At 47.1% G+C, this 14,525-nt stretch overlaps 1 protein-coding gene across 3 annotated transcripts in view; it reads right to left on the reverse strand.

The window, feature by feature from the left end:
* Nucleotides 1–14,525, reverse strand: part of Nup214 (nuclear pore complex protein Nup214) — a 120,859-nt gene that overhangs the window by 59,936 nt on the left and 46,398 nt on the right. For all 3 annotated transcript variants that reach the window (XM_089581058.1, XM_089581057.1, XM_089581059.1), the window contains exons 16-21: nucleotides 14,275–14,427; nucleotides 12,454–12,713; nucleotides 11,634–11,819; nucleotides 9,807–9,991; nucleotides 8,705–8,799; nucleotides 7,258–7,521 (exon numbers count right to left, since the gene is read on the reverse strand). In XM_089581058.1, the coding sequence (XP_089437184.1) occupies nucleotides 7,258–7,521; nucleotides 8,705–8,799; nucleotides 9,807–9,991; nucleotides 11,634–11,819; nucleotides 12,454–12,713; nucleotides 14,275–14,427 (1,143 nt within the window). The remainder of the gene's footprint in view (nucleotides 1–7,257; nucleotides 7,522–8,704; nucleotides 8,800–9,806; nucleotides 9,992–11,633; nucleotides 11,820–12,453; nucleotides 12,714–14,274; nucleotides 14,428–14,525) is intronic.

Genomic DNA, 14,525 nt, shown 5'->3' on the forward strand with positions numbered 1-14,525 from the left:
TTCGGTGGCGGAACAGCTTCTTCATGCGGCTGTGTTGTGCACTTACCCTCGCATTTTTTTCAAGATCAAAACCTTTCTTTATTAGCTATCTAGCGCTGGCGAACGTGTTTGTTGCGTTCGCCAGCTCGGAAACGGTGCGTGTCGAACGGGCGTGAACATTGCCATTACCTACTTGTGCAGTTCGGTTCCGTGAAGCTCGCAAACGGCCACATCCCGCACCTTTAACTCTCTGTCGCAATTCTTGCAATCCACAACATTGCACGTGTTTCCTCTGCCTTTTCACATTGTAGAAAGAACACATTCGGCAACCACCCGCGAAATTTCCACTGCTGCGACGAGGCGTACACGCCGGCGACTTACGAGGCCAGTAATGGTGCCGTGTTCCCAGCGCACGTGTGGCGCCATCTGGTCTCAAACGGAAGAACTGCGCGCTGTAAACGGTCTATATCGCCATCAGCATCTCCAGCTCGTTTTTTTTTTGTTGTTGCTGTCAAGTGCCGGGATTTGCGGTAGAGCGATAGTTATCGTGGTTTATGGCTTTGCCTCGGAGCGTTGCTGTTTTAGCTCGACGGGCAAGCACCTTAACAGCTATATGGCTGGGAGTTTGCTCTCGAACGCGGCAAGCGTGCGGTAGGTCGGAAAATACGACGTGGCCGAGAAGTGCGGCAGTTGCGACTGCGGCGTCCCTAAATTTTCGTACGCGACTTCAAGCGCCGAGGTTTTCGCGGGCCTAAGTCGGGAACGTTTCCTGCTGGAGATGAAGCTTTCCAAACAGACGTTTAAAGTGAGCATCCCTGAAAACTGTGAGCGGCTGTTCTACGCGATGTCGTTGTACGTGCTGTGGGTCCGCAGCAGCTGCGACGGCAGCAGCACTAGTAGGGACTAGTAGTCAGTTCAGCAAAAACTTTGTTAAAATAAAGATTGGGAAGCAGGGGGTGGCGAGGCGTCGCCTTGCAATCGTGTAAATACAGTATTGATCACAGTGCCAAGTTCGGGGTGCGCCTATTATGCGCGGAAATAAAAAAATCTGATTTTTCGCGCCCTAACTAGGGGTGCGCCTATAACGCGAGTAAATACGGTATACCTTGGCTCGTTTCATCGTCTGGGTTGATTGAAGAGCTAAAAAAACTAAATTTCGGTTTCCCAGCGCTCGTCCCCCTCAACTCACAGGAAACGTCATTTTATGAAGCCAATCAAAGGCTTCTGTCGTCAACACATCATGGCTGCTTAGCGAGGCCTGTTTAGCCATAGTTGACCGAGGTTACAGCACGCATATTGACTCAAATGTGGCACCGTCGTCTGCTCAGAATGGAGTCTGCTAGCTGTCAAGCTGACGCATGTGCGAAAACTTGGCCGGCGCGCCGCACCAGTCGCCGCTTGCGAACTGCCGCCTACTGCAAGCAGGGACACGGAGCGGCAAGCATCTTTGCGCCGCTAGGCTCATGCCCGGCCCACATCTGGTGTAACACTTTGCCACCGCACACCAGCGCCTGCGCGCTGCTTGGCTACTGAAGTTCGCACCAGAAAAGACGAAATAGCGATGTTATCAGAAAGACTGCCGGCTGTACTCGGGCGGCGACAAAGCATGCCTGCCCACGTAGCGCGCTTTCGGCAACGGCGCTGGACGCGGGCGCGCCGGGCGACGAACTGCACTGCTCTCTGGCTGCCCTGGTCGTCGCTAGGCCTGTTTCGCAAGCCGCGGTGGACAGCGCTTCGGAAGTAGCCTGGGTTATAATAAAATGACTGCTTTTGGCATCGCTTTACTGTCAACAGCACCGTCTCTCAACAAAAAATATGGTCATTGTTGCGGTGCGCTCGGCAGCGGAGCTATATAGCGGACGCCAGGCGCGCAAGCCGGACAGTAACGGCCGGGCAGCGGCAGCTGAGCGGAGGTTGTGGCAAGAAATTTGCTCGTATTACAGTTGCTGCTTCTACCAGCAACTCGGCATTGTTCAACGATCCTCAAAAATGATCTATTTTCCACACTTCTTGCTCCCACAGTTTATTATTTACCTGAAGAAAAATCTTTAGCTCATTTTTATGACGCCAGCGGACGGGATCCAGGTTTGCCGGCCGGCCTGCAGACTCGCTGTATTTCACATTCGCACCAAAAAAGACAAAACAGCCATGCTATCAGAAAGGCTGCCTGTTATATTCGAGCAGTGGCAGCATGCTGAGCTTTCGGCAACAACGCCGCCTGCGGACGCGCCGGGCGATGAACTGCGAGGCTTGCCGGCGGCCCTGGTCGTCGCTAAGCCTACCTGGTTTTGCATCGATACTATCAATACCGCAGCTTCGGGAGCTTCGGAACTGGTCAGCTCTGTAAAAAGTACTACTCTCGTCACCCCTTTAACTGTGAACCTGTCCCATAATAAAATAAAGATATGCTCGATTTCCACGACGCCAGCGGAGCTAGCAAATGCCAGCTATGCGAGCGGCGACCAGGCAGTAAATAAAGCGGTCATGGGATGAAATTTGCTTGTATCGCCGAATTAAATGCTGCCAGCAACTCGGCATCAGCCAACGATCCTCAAAAATGATTCATTTTTGGCATTCATCTATTCCAGTGCTTGTTATGAGCGTGAACAAATAATACTAGCGTGTTTTTCTGACGCCGGCCCCGAGAAACGCCCCCACGTCATTTGACGCTGGCGCTCTGCGCGCTCGCATTCTGCCCCTTGTCAGTGCGACGCGCCGCGTGCGGCCTGTCATTGACATTGGTTGGGCGCAGGCGGCGAGCTGCAGTCAGTTGTTACGCCGCTCGCAACGGCACGTCGCGCGCCCGGCAAGTAGCAGTCATGCTGAGAGCCCGCGACACCTCTGCCTGCGGGAGCCCCGACCGTGAACCTCCGAACCCGGTCGTGGACTCGAGTCTTGATCTCTATCGCAAAGGGGTGGGTTGACTCGCAGCCCCATCTGCAAATTATGCCTAACCCTCTTCACGCTTCTGGAATATATTTTTTTGCAGCAAACAGAAGCGCGGAGCCGATGCGCGCCGCGATAGCTGACTCGTTCGTATCGAGTTCATGTAAACAGAGAGAAGTCGAGATGGGCTGGCCTTGCTCAGCTCGATTCTCTGACTCAAACCACCGCTGTCAAGGAACACCACCTAGATAGGTTCACGTAAGCAAGGCTATGTAGAGCCACTGAAACTGAAGCCAAGGAGGACGGAGAAGCAGAACCGAAACCGAAGGTCCCAGGTCAGTGATTGATGTATGACCACGCGCTGTAGTTTAACAGAGTGCAATTACGCGTGCAAATAATTGGAAAACCTTGTTTCAGTTTCTGAATTTCTTATAAAGCTATTATTTTAGGGCAAACGAAAGTTGAAGATATCAGTACGTTCCTGAAGATCTTAAAATGACGTAGTCGAGTAGTGCGTGTGCCAGCTGACGGCGGCGCATGGTCGTTTCATGAGCCCAAAAAGGCAGCGATTTCGAACGGGCTTTATTAAATGCAGACTCAATATTGAGTCGAAATATTTCGGAATCAGCATGTCTAATGTTTATGGAAGCAGTAAAAATTAAAACCGGGCAGCTTCATTTTCTTTTCACAACCCCTTTAAATACTTCAGTCTGCTTTATACCCCTGTCCCTCGAACTGATAGTCTATCAACTCAAAGGCCAACTGAGTGCTGATACACGGGCAACTCTGATGGGCATCCAGTCAATAGTCGATCAAGTCAACAGAGCAGTGTGGAATTTTACTGAGATTTCATGAGTCTTCAGTCCTCAAGCAGCGGCAGCGTGCACACTCGGACGCGGAGCGCACACAGCAACGTGATGGGGAATAACATCGGAGCAATTATCTCTGAAATATATGGTACCTCAAAATATACAACTTATATTGCAAAAAACAGACAGACCAGGTGACAAAACACTGCAACATGCATAGTACCAATGTTATCAGCGATACAAAGACAACCAACACCAGCTCCTTAAAAGTGCATGAATGCTACTAAAGCTTGTCCAAGATGACAAAGTTAATTTCAAGAGTGAATAATATTGCTGTAACAAATAAAAATTGTTTTCAACCTTTCAGGTTAATCGTGTTGGGCAATTGCTAGCACGCTTGCAAAATTACTGGCGGCGACAATGGCACTGCAACACCTTGGTGCAATATGATGAAATCTCTAGACGGCAATAGAATTTGTTGCATAGCAGCGGTACCAACTCCTTCGAGTTGAATAGAGATTGAGAATCTTGAAGGCTCCCAACTCAATAGCCTTTGAAAGTGCTTTTGGTATGGTTTATTGGGGTTTAACGTCCCGAAGCAACTAAGGCTATGAGGGACGCCGTAGTGAAGGGCTCCGGAAATTTCGACCACCTGGGGTTCTTTATCGTGCACTGACATCGCACAGTACACAGGGCCTCTAGAATTTCGCCTTCATCGAAATTCAGCCGCCGCGGCCGGGATCGAACCTGCGTCTTTTGGGTCAGCAGCCGAGCACCATAACCACTCAACCACCGCGGCGGGTTTTGAAAGTGCTTTTGTGACAGGGGTATTAGAAATATACTATAATGGCAACACCACCCAAGAGCCTGCTTGCCTACTCCTAGTCATAGCGGACAACTTCATATTTCTTATTAAGCACATTTCTGTGCCAGGGACCTAAATTTGTTTCCTGTATGCATAAAGCAACAGGGGATAGTGAAGCTAACATTTCTTTTATATCATTATAGTTATTTAGAAGTCCCTACAATTCCACTGTACTAGAGACGCCATGTTAGCCTCTTTTACAGCCTTGTGATTCGGGGCTTGACTTTTTTTGAACCGTTCTAAGGAGCCCCATTGCCTCTATGACGTGGACAGCACAGAGCTACCATGCCTTGTGTCCATCACCTCTTCGGAGGCACTGGAGGATCGTGCAGAATGCATGTGTACATTTGTGTTATACACCTCGCCTCATGGGGCTCGCCGTCCCAGAGGCCTTGGGGCTCGCCAACCCAGAGGGCTGCACAGCCTTCTTTGGTGCGCAACTTCCACCGGGCGCGTGCACAGGCCAGCCACAGGCTCACCGCGAGTGGCCTGGGTAGGCGCCAAAGGAGCTGAGTCAAGTTGAGCTTTATGGCACATCAGCAACTAAGCCTATTGTACGCCAAACATGAGGTTAAAAGTCTGTTTTATTTATCTGAATAATTTTTCCATCCACCTTTTGTTTAAGACACTTGCTCCTTTTAAAAATCTAAAAATACAGGACAAATCAACAAGACCCTTTTCATGCTGGGTGTAAAAGCTCGTTAATTCGAACTTCACGGGACCGGGAAAAAAGTTCGAATTATCGAATGGCCGCGGAAAAACTGACAAGAACCATTTGCATTAGGTTATATGTATTGTATTTACTCGCGTAACGAACACACTCGCATAACGAACCCACCCACCCTCGATTTCTGCCTACGAATTTGGAAAAAAAAAAACAGCGTCAGTCGTTAACGCTCTACCTCCGTTTCGCACCGTCACGGTCCACAGCGCATTTCTTGGCGGCGCGCCAAGATGCTGCCCTGCGATAACATAACATCACTGTGTGTTTACTTGACGTTAGCTCTAGCAAGGAGGGAAGCGAACTTGGCAGAGCGCCAACGCTTGTCCGGTTGTGCATACTTCGTTTTCAGTAGGTTCGCCTTATCGTGCCATGGGCGATTGGGGCGGACGCTGTCTATTGGAACGCACGATAGCAGCAAACGACTTTTGCAGCGAATGATGCGAAAAGCCGGCGTCATTATCGCGGCTTACCGCGTGCTTCCGTTGGCGACTGATGGGGGGAAGGATGGACGACACTCGCAAAGAAAAAAAAGTTTTTCGCACGTAATTTGTAGCGCCCGTCCGAAGTTACAGCCTTTCATGGGCGTTGGTTGGGGCAGCGCCGACAGTACTTATCCGTATTTCCGAATTAACGAGTATATTTAGTTGTGAGTTCCGGAGGTAGCGCGGAAAAGAGGGTAGGCAGCCACCACCGTGGCCGCCAACCCCTACCTTCCGGAGCAGCTGGCCGCCATGCCGGTGATGGCGCCATTTAGGCTTTATACCCACTCTTCCACGGTTTTATCTGGTTCCATCTTCTGTGCCCGTTCAGGACGTGCGCAGCATCTAACTATGCGGAGGTGCTTCTCTTTTTTTTTGGCCACGTGCTGTGTGCCAAGACGCCCAGGCGCGGCGGCGCGTAGTTCAAATTATCCGTAGCGGAACCGACTCGCTTTCGAATTAATGGGCTTTTTTATACACAGATCTCTATGGAGCTTGGCCGGACCAAGTAGTGTGGTTCGAATTATCCGAAATTTCGAATTATCAAGGTTCGAATTAACGAGCTTTCACTGTACTATGTGTTCACGGTAAAACGCAGCAAAATGTTTTCCTTAGTGTTTTCAGTTTCCTGTACAAAAATAACACAAGGTTCACAGTTAGCACCTACCGAATGCGAGGCGGATGCTCTACCACAAGGCCACGCTTCGGTTCCCTGCGATGGCCTTGTGGTAGAGCATCCGCCTCACATTCGGTAGGTGCTGGGTTCGATCCCCAGTGCCGCGGGTACCTACCGGTTTCTTTAATGGGTAAAAGATTTCCCCTGGCCTGGTACTCGGCTCATCTAGGGTGAGATGCTTGGGAAAAGGGTCGTAGACCAAACAGTTGCCTTGACGGATGAGAGATAAGTTCCCCCGTCAAGCAACCCTAAATACGCCTTGTGCGGTAGAAGCCCAACTTGTGGCCCTTTTTTTTTTATGACTTCTCCCAAGAGTACACCCCTAACAAAAGCCGAGTGCCAGGCCGGGGGACGCTTGTACCCTTTTTACCGGTGGGTGTCCGGCGGTGGGTTTTGAACCAACCACCTCCCGCAGCCGAGACGGGCGCTCAAACCACTAGGCCACGACTCTTAATTAACTCTTCCTGCCGGACCTCTGCAAATGATTACCTAATCCCTGCTATACCATCTAAAACTAGAAGTCACCACAGCCTAAACATCACGCCTTATTTTGCCCGCACGGACACACGGACACTTTTAAATACAGTTTCTTTCCGCGTGTAATCGAATGTTGGAATTGTTTACCCGGTTCTACTCGCTCTCTTCCTTTAGAGCTGTTTTTAGCGGCTATTGAATAGCTTTTCCGTTTTTCTTGTTTTCACTCATACTGTTTCGGATGTTTGCCATTGTTGTGCTCCATGTTTTCCTACACTGTTGCTCACACGCACCCCTGCAATAGCCCAATAGAGCTGCAGTATGTATAAATAAATAAAATAAATAAATAAATAAATAAAACTCACCATTCTATGTTGCTCTGTAGGCACAGCACGTATCAAAGCGACACCAGAGGAGGTTCCACTTGATGCTGCTCCTTCTGTACGCACAAGTGGTGTCGATGTAAGGAAGGACTGAGCAGCCCCTTGTGCGGGTACAAATGCTTTCGGTGTTGGGATGTTATCCCTGGCTTCCAACAAAGCTGTTGGTTTGACAGGAGTTGAAGGTTTTGAGACCAAGCCTTGCTGCTGGATTTCAGCTGATTTTGACTTGGAAGCCTGAGTAAGTGCCTGCAATGCACTTAAGAGTATTATTCGGACTACAAACACAATGCACAAGTTAATTATTGCCATATGTTTAAGCAGTATTCACTTCTTTGGAACATGTACACAATAAAACAGAACTATACTAATTAAGACATATCCTGCGTGGTCCTAGAGTGAATCCAGGCCAATGAATGCAAGCATGACTAAAATAGTTTAATGAATGAACTTTGGGTTTTGTAATACTAACTTGTTTATGGTTACTAAGGTTTAAAAACTATACTGGTGAAGAGTTGAGAAAGAAATACTGTAATCAAGACATTTATCCAGAAGGAAGAGGATCTTGGAAGTCACTGTGTCCACTTCACTGATATGCAGAGAGTTCCCGACATGGCCAAAATACTTTGCACAGCATGATTGATTGATTTATGGGGTTTAACGTCCCAAAGCGACTAAGGCTATGAGAGACGCCGTAGTGGAGGGCTCCAGAAATTTCGACCACCTGGGGTTCTTTAACGTGCACTGACATCGCACAGTACACGGGCCTCGAATTTCTCCTCCAAAGAAATTCAACCGCCGCGGCCGGGATCGAACCCGCGTCTTTCGGGACAGCAGCCGAGCACCATAGCCACTGAGCCACCGCGGCGGCTTTGCACAGCATGCATCTCGCTGTTGAGACATAGGTGTACATGTTAGTTTGTAGACTTGTCCTCTTTAAGTTTTTCGTTACCACGCCACTATGCATCGATCATCAGTGGTCGATGGATTCGAACCTCAATTTCAGTGCAAATGGGACTGCCAAGAACTTGCTGCACCATCTAGTGGGTTGTTCACACACTATACAGTCTAGAGCAGTTACAGCGAACCTACTTATAGCAAAATAGCGGTTATAATGAATTCAATTTCCCATTCCAATTTTTGCATTTTCAGTAAAATTTGAGTCCAGTTTTAATGAAGTAAACAAAAATAAGTCAACGGATATACCATATTTACATTTACTCGATTAATAGGTGCACTTTTTTTTCAGAAAATCAGGCTCAAAGTTCAGGGTGCGCCTATTAACTCTTTCCCTACTGCGCCAACTGAGCATCGTTAGCCTGCTAAAGATCATTTCGTGCCCCGATTTCAGAACCTTTTGCGTTGCTAATGTCATGTCACTCAAATATGCATACTCTCAATGAAATTTGAACAACAGAAGAATTGTGCGTACCTGCCTAGCCTGCTGCTTGGATGCCTGATCCTTTGCAAATGATTCTTCCAGAACCACAGCCAACTTGGACAGCAGCCGTGACTCTGAATGTTTGTCTGCAAACCACACGAAGGCACTCGGATATTGTAACGTGTGTCAGAATGTAAAATTCATCTTCGAAATAGGTCATGAATGAACCTCATTGGTTCTTTCCAAAGTTTTTTTTCAATTCCTTGCCATCCTTTGTAGCTCCTCAGCAAGCCGAGGGATTGCTCCTGTTTTTAAAGTGGCATCATAGTTTTTTTTTCTTTCAAGAATAAACAAGCAATCACAAAACAAAGGGTGTTTCCTACTTGCCAATCTCCCAATGTCAAAATTTGGGATATTACAAGAGGGGGAGGGGGCAAAGACGTGAGTGCAAGAAGCTCATGTTTCCCAGACTTGAATTTGCCAACTTGGAGAGAGACCTCACTCACTTCAAACATTCACCACAAGAAGAGAACATGTGCCCAATCTCTAGTATGCCTGCAGATAGCTGTTTACAGGCTCCACTGATGATGCTTGTGTGCTCCCTCTGATAAAGCATGATTCCATTCACATGATAGGATGTGAAATGCCATGGAACCACTGTTTGGTTGAAAAGTGAAACAACAATGAGAATACTATCAAGCCATTTCTTTTTTTAAGGCCCTGGGAGAGAATTCTGTTCTTCAAAGATAGCAGCACCCCTAGTTCAGATTCACCCAAACTATGGCTGCTGTTTTCCTTTCCGAACCTTCAGTAGTGCATAAGGCTGGTGTGTTTTTCTGACCAATGGTCTCTCTCCCCCCTCTCAAAATCCCGTGGAACGTACACAAATAAGGATGAGCTACATGTAATAAAAAGTGAATGCACATGAGCATTTGAAGCACCAGCATGCAAAATACCCCAAAGGCTGGGCTCCTACTCTGCACCAACACATCTGTGGAAGCACACAGTTAATTTCTTTATCACTTAAACACTTGTTTGGCAGTCCTGAACAATGGCTCTAAAAGACAAGATGCCGCCTATGCTGTTCTCATTAAACTGCCAATATCAGCCGCTTAGAGATCCTAAAGGATTGCCGATAGTCATGAAGGCTCACCAATCACTCGAGGCTCAATCGTGGTCACTTTCCTTTGGCCAAAGAACTCTGCCAGATAACTCCTCTTCGCAGCACTCAGGGTGACCTTGTTGGGCTTAGCAAAGTTCACCGAAGTAGCCCTGGCAGATGCTGCTGACAGGCTTGTCGACAGTAGAGAGTCTGCTAGTGCAGCTACTTCTTCTCCCCTGCAGCAAGTGAGGTAAAACTACACTTTGTGCACTCGTACTAGAACAAATAGTACTAGGGCACTGCAACAACAGTAATATAGCACTGTAACTGTACTGTTGTTTCTGTGTTTCTTCATCGTCCTTGTATTTCCATGCTGCTTTAAATTTTCAGCATAATTAAGGTCCGCACTGGAAAGCCTGTGACCAAGACTATGATGGTTTAAAGTAAGTGCACATTTCTGCCGTGAGCAGTGATCTTGACTGACACAGATTCTGAACCAACTTTTTCCAGCGGGGCAACATTTTTCAGCAGCGATCACTTTACGATATAGGTGCTTTTTGAGAAATAAAAAAAAAATCGTTTTCTGCGCGATGCAACGTGCAGTACAATATCGATGATAAAATCATGGTAAATACAAATTTCAAGACGATACAAATTCATTAAATGCCCGTGCCAGAGTACACTGTATGCAATAGGCAGAAATTCGGATGTTACTAACAACCCCCAGCCCCACTATGATGATGCAACACATGAGCCGCAACCGCACCCCCGAGCACCAAGTACTTGCTGCCCGTACCCCGTCGACGCCGCAACCACCAGTCGTGCGTGAGTGGTGGTGCGTGACCAGCACAGCGCTGACTTCGTGAGTCTGCGGTGGCGCGCAGCCACAAGTAAACCCTGTCAGTCGAAAACAAACCTGTGTACATTCTGCATACAAATTTTGTTCGCTTTGCATGATACAAATACTTTATGTGATCCATGCGATTTGTACGATCGAGATTCTACTGTACTGTATTTACTCGCATGATGGACCCACTCGCATAATAAACACAGTCTCCAATTTGGTAGTTAAGGATTTACTTTTATTTTCATAAGCTTTTCTTAGCGCAGTTTCACGCCGTCCAGCAAACCTTGGCAGCGCGCCAAGCTGTTGCGTGCGGATAACAATAACATCATCACGGCATGTCTATCTTTCACAACAGCTCCTGCGGGGGTGGCTTGCTCGGCGCGGTGTTCCCTCCTCCTCAGTGTTCCTCCTCGCACTCTCTTCACTTCACCATCTTTCATCCTCCTCTGCGCACGGTTACACCATCAACTGTGAGACACGTTGCTCAACCTGGGAACCGGTGCCTAAGAGCTGTGCTCTAAACTGACTGTCCCTTGTAATACCCCTGTTACACGGGTAGTGTTGACCATGGTTAATGTTACACAAAACCAAGCCACACCTCGTCAGTCAAAACCACAAAGAGAAAGTGCAGCCCTTAGATAAAGGTATATGGTATTAGGCTGCATGATGAGCTGATGACATGCTCACCATAAAAAATGTGTTGGGGAAATTAAATGAAACATTGTGAGGCCAAAGTACCGCATAACTCGTGTAAGCGCCGCTCTTTCTTTTTTAAATTCGGGTGTAAATTTTGAAGGTGCGGCCTAAACACCAATAAAAAGAAAAACTCATAAATGTATTTTTTTCTCAATTATCTAGTCCAAAATGGGGGTTGCAGCCCATATATATGGGTGCGGCCCTCACACAAGATAATACTCTAGGTCCCAGGTTCCTCAACAATTGCAAACTGTCCCAAGGCATATCTGAAAAAACCTAGATGGAATGCAGGAATGACGGGGAATGTAGGACGAGGAGGAAGATGCAAAACTGACCTATTCAATATAGTGGACTCGTCCCAGTGTGGCCGCAACGTCTTGCAGTGTTTGCTGGCAACCCGAAGCCTATTTAGCTGAGCTCCCAACAAGCCAACAGTTTTTGACAGCAGCTCAGCAGTATTGTGGATGTCACGCAAGGCTCGGTAGATAGCCTCAGCAGTTGAAAGCTCCGCAGTGCGCTTGCTGCAGGGTGTGAAACAACAAACAGTAAGATGAAAACCAGTCTCTGCAAAAGTGGCCTTGATACAAACCAACAACCAGAGCCCAAATTCAGAATAAAGTTAATGGATAGAGAGCGCTTCCTTGAATATACTTGCTGTATGTAAAACAATGTATTTAACAAATTGTAAGGTTCAAGACTGATTACTTGGTTTGGAACATAACACAATGGGTGAATACTGCCACATGGCAATAGCGACACACAGGTGCATAAGGTACAAGAAAGATAAAAAGTAAGTGTTCATTTGGCAAACTTGTGTGCATTAAACAAAGTACAAATTCGGTGTCACCCTAACTGGCAAGCTCTCTTCTAAAACTACTGAATTGCTAACCTACAAGCTAGATGCTATTTACATGATCACCATATATTCTCACAAACTGGTAGTTATTAGCAGTTATCACAAGAGGTCTAGAAACTGCTTCACACATGCACTGGAGTGTCTTGTAAGATTAAAACGGCACAACAAATGTGAGGTAAGGGCAAATGAAAATGATGAAGGTGGCAGGAAAGCCACCAAATAATGCCCAAAACCAGGGCCTACCAATTGTTTAGAGCAATGTTTAAGCAATAAACCAAGCAGTACCAGAAAGTACTTGCCCACTGCTTAGCTGATCAACATGTTCCTGCCAATCAAGGTCTAGACGTGCATGCACTTCCCGCAGCTGCTCCTCAACATAGTGCCGCAGGCGCCGCGCTTCAGCCAGCCGCTGCGCAGCCACAGGATCCAGTCCCCGACCACGAAGCAGCCCCGCATACTGGGGGTCCCGGTTGCGCAAATCACGTGTCCGAGCCTCCTCCAACAAGGCAAAGGTCTCTAACACTAGGCCCCGCAAGGTATGAACATCTACATGTGTCTTCTGGAAAAGCAAAGGAAACCTCCGTCACTGACAGCACAGAGGTGTTTGGTTACAGCATTTCACAGCACTGCTAGTGAGCATTATTTTCCTAAAATGGAGTGGCAGCTCAATTTCAAAGCACTGTTGCAGCACCTCGTCAGGTGGACTACGCCAAAGGCCCATGTCTGACGAGATGCGAGGCGTTACTTCGTGGAGCTGCATGCTTCAGCTGAGTGCTGGAAGATTGCCAGCACTAACAGAGCAAAACACGATCCTGCAACAACGGCCACAGCAGGAGAAGGAATGTTTCCCATTTTCCCTCACAACAAAAGCCATTTTTTAGCGAGAACTGTACAGAAAACCCTGAAATATGAGGGCACACAATGAAAGGCAGCAGGAGTTGTGGCTAAGCACCAATGAAGTTGAGTCTCATTTTGGCAGGTCGGCCATCGCCGTTCCCCGCACGGTAAACGTAGGCAGTCAAAATGCTAGTACAAGACAAAGCACTATCATGAAGTGAAATTTGCGATGCAGCATGCAGAAACACTGCCACAGTTGTGACATATGAGCCGAGTCAGTATTGCATGGGCTTTTATAGCAGCTTGGATGGGACTAGCTCAAAACAACGTACCAACGCAGCTTTCGGGAACGTAACAGCAGTGTTCTACTGTGCATATATTTTCTATCTTATATGTTGGGAAAGGTTATGGAAAGCAAAAGTTTTTGGTTCAAAGTTAGTTTTCTGATCAGCAGAGAAAAAGTTATCCCCTGAAAAGGCCCCTAGAGGCTACAGAAAGCTTATTCACAGTTCACTGGAATTGCAAAAAATGCTAGTCAGATGTTCAACTGTGTGCTCTTCATTGCAAAGCTTGCAATTTTAAGTTCCTCCATGACAAGAGGCTTGTGCTTAGGCTTTTCATAAGTCAAATAATGCCAACTGTCTCAGCCTTCGAAGTAAAGAAGTTGCTCAGTGATTGTCTCCGTAACATCATCACTTTTATAAAAGAAGACAATGAGTGAGGCACTGGAATCTAAAGATAAGTGCCATTTTCGAGCACGATCAACACGGAAGACATTTTGCTCGATGTGCTTGAACCATGCTGAGAGCTTTCATGAAGAAGTACAAAAAAAACTCCACAATGGAAGATAAGAAAACAACCTGAAGGTGGAGTACTGTTTCTCAGCTATACACAGGATGATACTGCATGGTCAGGAACAGCAGCAAGCAGGCTTAACGAGCTGTCTCTCATTGTCAATCAAATTTATCAACTTCAATAGGCACGGTCGGTAAGGAATGAGTTAAGGTCTACCGTACAGTTCATAGGCCCACAAGAGCCTATGAACCAGCCTGAGCATGACAGAAGCTAAGTGCAAAAAGCATTTTTGAACTCCACCTCACTAAGTAAAAAATGCTGCTGTTTAAAGTTCCTGTAAAAACTACACACCCTGGAACATTGCAGCTGCTTTTACTTCTACTCTAAAGAGAAAATAAGGTGGATAAAGGACAGTCATCAGCAGCTATAACCATTAGCAGCAGCTACAAATGTTCTGTCAAAGAGGAATAAATGTGAGAAAGTCAGACCTCCATATCACTTTTCAAAGTCTCGGCAGTACTCTGCAGAGCAACGCCCAGCTTCTTCAACTTCATCAAGCCAGCATCGCTACCAGCAGGCTCAATGGCTCTGCACAGCATCTTTTTCTTGAAGGCCTCCACCTCCCTTCCAAAGTCAACAATCTAGAAAGTGCACACAGGAACAAAAACAGAAATAATGTCCATTCTCAGATGCCATAATGCAGAATATAACAGCAACTAGCAACAATGGATGAAGAAAG

Source organism: Amblyomma mixtum, chromosome 3 (genome assembly GCF_055824585.1).
Source record: "Amblyomma mixtum isolate Tamu chromosome 3, ASM5582458v1, whole genome shotgun sequence".
Classification (NCBI taxonomy): Eukaryota; Metazoa; Arthropoda; class Arachnida; order Ixodida; family Ixodidae; genus Amblyomma; species Amblyomma mixtum.